Genomic DNA, 6,491 nt, shown 5'->3' on the forward strand with positions numbered 1-6,491 from the left:
ATGGATACTGTTTCAGGCCTGTGTCCCATCTGTTCTGTTGTATTACATTCCATCAATGCAAGATAAACAAACAAACAAACAAACAATAAAATTGGAATTGGAAGAGCTAAGAGGATCCTGTATGTGTGTGTGTGTTATTGTGTGTAAAATACTCGATTTGAAGAAACTGATAACACAAATTAAAATAAATCTGGTCTTTAAATCTGTGACTCTTTTATTATGAAAGAAGGTAAGGACTGGGTAAGGATTGTCTACCAAAAACCCAAAGTAGCATAGTTTAATGAAGTTTTTCTTTAAGTTCTCCTGAGTTCTTGTGCAAAGTTTTCTTTTTGTTTGTTTGTTTGTTTGTTAAAACTGTGGCACACTGTGCTACATCCTGTAGAATTAGTTAAAGCTTTTATTTTATTTCAGGGCAGAGCCTTGTGCAATTTTAGGTCTCTGTGAAAACATGGCATCCAGATTTTTTTCTCCAGAAATCTATTTATATTTTGAAACTTGTTGCTAGATGTTTTGTTGTCAAATTACCTGATGAAAGCAGCCTTTATTTCACATCACTTTTTCAAATTCAGTTGAGATTGAAACAGTGTCAGAAAAGAGAAAACGTGAACTCACTGTGGGCAAAAAAGTGCGTTCCAAGCCTGCATCGGTTACAAAAAAAAAAAAAACAAAAAACAAAAAAACAAACAACTAAAAGAAATGAAAAACAAATTTTGGTAAGTATATTTAGGTATTAAATATACTAAGGGTGATATACTCAAGTATACCGAAGACCTTAACGTTTTTCCCCATCCCCGGGAAGGATGTGGCTTTATCTCTTGGAGGAGTGTTATCAAGTTAAAAAAGTAAGAGGGAAACCCCTACCGACGGCGCGTGCTCATTGCAGTTATTTTAAGTTGTTTTTATAAGCTCGCGCCAGTAGGTGTCAGTGCGGAGTAAAGGGAGGAAGCGTTTGCGTTCAATAAAGATTCAAAGACTGTAAAGAAACACGGGCGAGGGGGGGAAAAAGAAAGACGTTTTGGGGGAGTGCAAAAAGAGACGGGGTCTCGCTATGTTGCCCAGGCTGGAGTGCAGTGGCTATTCACAGGCGCGATCCCACTACTGATCAGCACGGGAGTTTTGACCTGCTCCGTTTCCGACCTGGGCCGGTTCACCCCTCCTTAGGCAACCTGGTGGTCCCCCGCTCCCGGGAGGTCACCATATTGATGCCGAACTTAGTGCGGACACCCGATCGGCATAGCGCACTACAGCCCAGAACTCCTGGACTCAAGCGATCCTCCTGTCTCAGCCTCCCGAGTAGCTGGGACTACAGGCGTGCGCCACCGCGCCCGGCGAGGGCCGAGGGCGGCCGGGAGGTACTCGAGCTTCCCAGCGCCGTGACGTCACCTACTGTGCCCGCCCAGCCGGCGCTTAGACGCGTCGCTCAAAGCACGCCCTTGAAGCAACGTCGCACTGCGCACGCGTCGCGCCCCGGCGCTGCATTCTGGGTAAAGTGTGGCTCCAGAAACCTTGAAGAGCGCATGCGTGCGCCCGCTCGCTCCTTTTCCCTCCTTGGCTGTCTGAAGGCAAGATGGGTCACCAGCAGCTCTACTGGAGTCACCCGCGGAAGTTCGGCCAGGGTTCTCGCTCCTGGTAAGAAGCGCGTTGCGGGGGTCGTGGTTAGGGGACAGGGCTGCTGCTGGTGGCCGGGCGGCGCGCAGGCCCGGCGTTCGGGGCCGCCATCGCCGCCATTACGGGCTTCTGCCAGGCCGGGCGGGCCCTGGTGCTGGCGGTGAGGAATGCTGGATCTCCTGCGGCCTGTATAAATGCCATCTCTTCCCCCCCCCCCCTCCATCCAGCCGCGTCTGCTCCAACCGCCACGGTCTGATCCGGAAATACGGGCTGAACATGTGCCGTCAGTGTTTCCGTCAGTACGCGAAGGACATTGGCTTCATCAAGGTACGCGCCCTCGGGTGCCGTCCTCCATGATGCGGGCGGGAGCGTTAGACCAAGGCCCACACAGCGGAGGGCTAAGCCGTCAACAGTTCTAGAAAGGGAAGGGTGAAGGACTCGATCCCTGGCCAGGTTTAGGTGACAGGTTGAGTAAAATGTTACAGCTTTGTAGGAGATAACTACAGTTTTTACATAGTAACGTCACTTTTTTTCTTTTTTCTTTTTGGTCAAAAACAAGTTTGTTAGCTTTTTGGTACAAAACCCAACTTTCTGTGCATTTGGACCTTTGTTTGGTTTTTGGAGATAGGGTTTCTCTGTGTAGTAGAGCCCTGGCTGTCCTGGAACTCAGAAGAGTGCTGAGATTAAAAGTGTGTGCACCACCAAATCTCTACCCTTGTTTGTGTCTCCCCTTGGCTGTCCTGGAACTCTTTAGACCAGGCTGGGGCTTCTGGGATTAAAGGCTTGTGCCCACTTCTAAAATAAGATTGTGTTTAATGGGCCCACACTTCCTTTGCTCTCTCAGATTTCCAGTATTGACCAAATAATTACTGTAAGCCTAGTGCTAAAGTTTATTAGAGATTTGAATGATGTGAATGTTTCATAGATTAGAGAACCGTTGCTGGCTCCCACAGTAACTGGCTATCTGACAGCTCTCCAGAACACTGGGTTAAGGCCATTTTGTGTGCTATTGTATTGGGAAATAATTCTTAGGGGAATCCAGTGGAAATGCCAGAATCTCATTCTAAAGTAAATTAATAAATTCCCCTCTCTTCTCTTTGCAGTTGGACTGAGCGACCTTTAATGGATTATTCCAGGCTGTCTACCCCTGAAACGATCATGCTAGTCTTTGTACATAAAGAATAAAAAAGTGAAGACCTTCAATTCCTGTGGTTTTTGTTTGAGTTTCTGTTGACAGGTCTCAGACAATCATTTTCTGTAGTTGAGGTGAGGTGTTGGGAATCCAACCCAAGACATCCTACCTGTTAGGCAAACACTTTTATCAATTGACTTAAATTTACAGTCCAGAAAGGTCTTTTAATTTGGCTAGAATAATTTGTTGTAGAAGTAATCTCAGAATTGCTTTTTAAAAATACCTTGGGTCTGGAGAGGTAGTAATTGATAACATGGGTAGACTTAGTACCCGTGTTGTGGCTTACAACCAAGACTCCAGTTCCAGGGAATCCATGCCCTCTGTGGCAGTGGCTCACAGAATTTTAAGTTTCAGGCCAGAGCTACACGGAGAAACTGGTCTTGTAAAACGACTTTTTTTTTTTTTTTGGTGTGTGTGTGTGGGGTCAAGGTTTCACTGTAGGTGAGGTTTGTCTTGATCTCTGGGTGCTCAGACTAAGTGAGTGCAGCTACAGTTGGTTTGCAGTGGTCTTAAAGTAGACCCCTGGAGATAGAAGTGAGTGGTTAGCCTCTTTTACATTAGCAGTCCCAGGGTGATGTAGATGGTTCAGTGGATAAGGTGTTTGTGGCCAAGCCAAATTCAAATACTGTGCTGAACTGATAACTTGGAAGAATTGCTCTTGGCAGGACTGAAAATGGGTTTGGAAGAGTATCAACACAATTTTCAGTGCCCATAGACAACCAGTGCAGCATTTCTAGGAAATGCTTAAATTATTGTGCAATACGGTAGAGTGGAAGATGAAAGAATTTTCACTCTTTATAAAGTTTTTATTTTTCAGCTCTCATCTGAGCATATATGAAAAAGGATTCTTGGGTTATTTGGGGTTAGGAGTTTAGGAAAGCAGCCTGAGGGTAGAGATGTTAGCAGGAGGGTTTGGTGTGTGCCAGTAATCTTAGCATCCAGGGTGGAGGCAGGAGAATTGAGTTGGGAGTATTTCCAGACAGGTTTCCTCTGTGTTGCCTTGGCTGTCCTAGACTTGCATTATAGACAGACTGGCCTCAACTCTGATCCACCTGCCTCTGCCTACCTGAGTGCTGGGATTAAAAGTGTGCACCACCATTGCCCAGCTGACAATTGCTTCTATTTCATGTGACTGGGAAGGTGGCAGAAGAAGTGGTTGTGGAAGAAGCTGATTGGATTTTAACTGTAGTTAATACATTTATATTTTTTTTCCAAGACAGGGTTTCTAAGTGATCTTACCATGTCACAGAGCTCCACTCCAGATCAGGCTGGCCTTGAACTCGGAGATCTGCTTGCATCTGCCTCCCAAGTGCTAAGATTAAAAGTGTGTTCCACCATACCTGGCAAACTATAGTTTTTAAAAGAACTGGTAGACATATTGCCAGAGGACTTAGAGCTCCCAAAGGACTTAGCTCAGGATCAAGAATTTTGAAGTGCAAAGTTTACAAGCTTCATACTAATCCATCTTCGACTTTGATCAAGCTGTAGCTGTGATCAAGGCATGCTTGCCTATAAACTCAGTATTTGGTAGGTGGAGACAGGAGAATTCAAGGACAGTTTAGGCTAAGTAGTGTTTGCACAGTCTCATCTGTGCAAAATGAAAACTGCCTCAGTTGCTGTCAGGGAAAGCTATTTCAGTCAGGAGGGTGTAAGATGTTTGGGAGTGTTTTGGTAGAGATGAGGATTGTTACAGATTGAGGATGGATGAGAAATTGTCAGTTGAGCAAATATACCAAAATCTGGGAGCGAAGATGAGAGAAGCATAACATTTCATGATTTAGTGTGAGCAATCTGAACCTGTTGGATGAGCTGAGGTCTGTTCTAACACCATGGCATCCCATAAATTCTGTAATACATGTTCTTACGAAACAAACACTAGCCAGTCCCAACCCTTGTGTGTGGTAATGGAGGGAGGCCTGTGGAAAGGTAGAGGAATTTTAATCCAGAACATGGCTGCTCTGGCAAGAGATCACATTTAAAGACCCAGGTTGTGTGATCCAACTGGCAATAGATCACATCCAAAGACCTTATAGGTCTGTGTGATCTGAAATACAAATACGCCTTTAATCCAGGAGATAGAGGAAAGCAGATCTGAGTTCATGGACAGCCTGGTATAGAGCAAGTTTCAGGTAAAGAGTCCAGGCGTGGTGGTACATGCTTTTAATTCAAAACAATGAAGGTAAAGTTGGTTTGTAGAAGGAAGCACCCATACTTGAAAGTGATGCCTAATTGAGTGGCTGAAAAGGTGTCAAATCAGATAAAGATTTGACAGCATAGGATATGCCCAACTCTCACAAGGATGGGCAATGCAGAGAAAGAGGCTTTTTTTTTTTTTTTTTTTTGTAAACTGAGGCAGTAATAGAGAAACAGGTTGCAGAGGGATAGAGAACTCAGGGGAAGACTGAGGCAGAGAATAAGGAGCCAGGAGATTTGAGCTGATTGCTTCAGTTAGTTTGAGGCCAAACAGCAATTCAGAGGCCAAGAGAAAAACCAGATTGAATAAACTATCTGGGAGAGGAGTTTGAACCAGAACAATTGAATTAAACCAGCCAACTCAAAGCTCAGAACAAGAAAGGGTGAGCTTATTCAGCAGTAAGTCTCAGAGGCTGGAAACATTCTAGGCCTAGGTTAGATTGTACAGAGGCTAGAAACTTCTAGGACTACGCTTAGGTTAGCAAACAGAGGCAATTATCTGCCGAAACAACAGTTGAAACAGATGGATAAAAGTTCTTTTTACACCCAGCTCCCCACCCCTACCTTCATGTCCTTTCAATTATCTTCGTCTTTCTATCTTCGTACCATTTAGTTATTCTGTTTCTGGATTCCTGTTTTTTTCCTCAGGCCTTCCCATTTCTGTGTGTGGCTGACTCCTCCTGAACTTGCTTTTAATGTTCCTGGTCAACTTGTGCGACCAAGCCTGCAGCCACTAGAAGTTGACTGTAAAACTGACGGAAAGTTAGAGGGACACAGACAAGGATAGGAAGTGTGGTCTCCCTGAAATAATGGCTTCTTGTTCACTGACACTGAGAGGTGAAACTGGGGGAAGGCACAGGGGTGAGTTTCTAAACAGGGCCAGTAAAAAGAATGGGAGGACACAGGGATGCTGTAAAACACCCAAGCCAGCTTCCAGCGATGGGCTTCCCAACCTTAGGGCTCCTCCCAACCTGAAGGGAGAAAACTTACTTTCCCTTTCTGTTGTGTTTCACTGTGTCAGGGACGTCTAGAGATTCCCTTAGATCAGTGGTTCTTAACTGATTGCAACCTTTTTAGGGGCTCGAAGGACCCTTTCAAAGAGGTGGCCTAAGACCATCAGAAAACAAAGATGTTTACCTTATGATTCATAATATTAGCAAAATTACAGTATGAAGTAGCAATGAAATAATTTTATGGTTGGAGGTCACTACAGCATGAGGAACTGTATTAAAGGGTCACAGCATTAGGAAGGCTGAGAACCACTGCTCTAGATGACTGCCAGCACCCGTGTTACAATCTTCCAACATTTATACAACATCCTTAACAAATAGCAAATGAGTACATTTCCACTGGAAGACTGTGGCCAGTTGCTGAGGTCTTGAAGAAAGGGAGAGAGTGGAGAAGTAAGTGAGCCCTTTTACAGAGAGAAAAAAAGTAATGCCCTCTTTCTTCTTGCCCCTGGGGATATAGGCTTGTACTGATCTGTCTGAAGATGTAT

At 44.8% G+C, this 6,491-nt stretch overlaps 1 protein-coding gene across 1 annotated transcript; it reads left to right on the forward strand.

The window, feature by feature from the left end:
* Positions 1-1,494: 1,494 nt before the first annotated feature.
* On the forward strand, positions 1,495-2,811 carry Rps29 (ribosomal protein S29). The gene is made up of 3 exons (XM_055595411.1): positions 1,495-1,629; positions 1,836-1,935; positions 2,712-2,811. The coding sequence occupies exons 1-3, from the start codon at positions 1,568-1,570 to the stop codon at positions 2,718-2,720; spliced, it is 171 nt and encodes a 56-aa protein (XP_055451386.1). The 5' UTR covers positions 1,495-1,567; the 3' UTR covers positions 2,721-2,811.
* Positions 2,812-6,491: the final 3,680 nt, after the last annotated feature.

Source organism: Psammomys obesus, unplaced genomic scaffold (genome assembly GCF_907164565.1).
Source record: "Psammomys obesus unplaced genomic scaffold, mPsaObe1.curated_primary_1811, whole genome shotgun sequence".
Lineage (NCBI taxonomy): Eukaryota > Metazoa > Chordata > Mammalia > Rodentia > Muridae > Psammomys > Psammomys obesus.

Coding starts and splice junctions, on each gene's coding strand:
- Rps29 (XM_055595411.1), top strand. CDS start 1,568: ATGGGTCACCAGCAGCTCTACTGGAGTCACCCGCGGAAGTTCGGCCAG. Junction 1,630..1,835: donor GGCCAGGGTTCTCGCTCCTG/GTAAGAAGCGCG, acceptor CCCTCCATCCAG/CCGCGTCTGCTCCAACCGCC.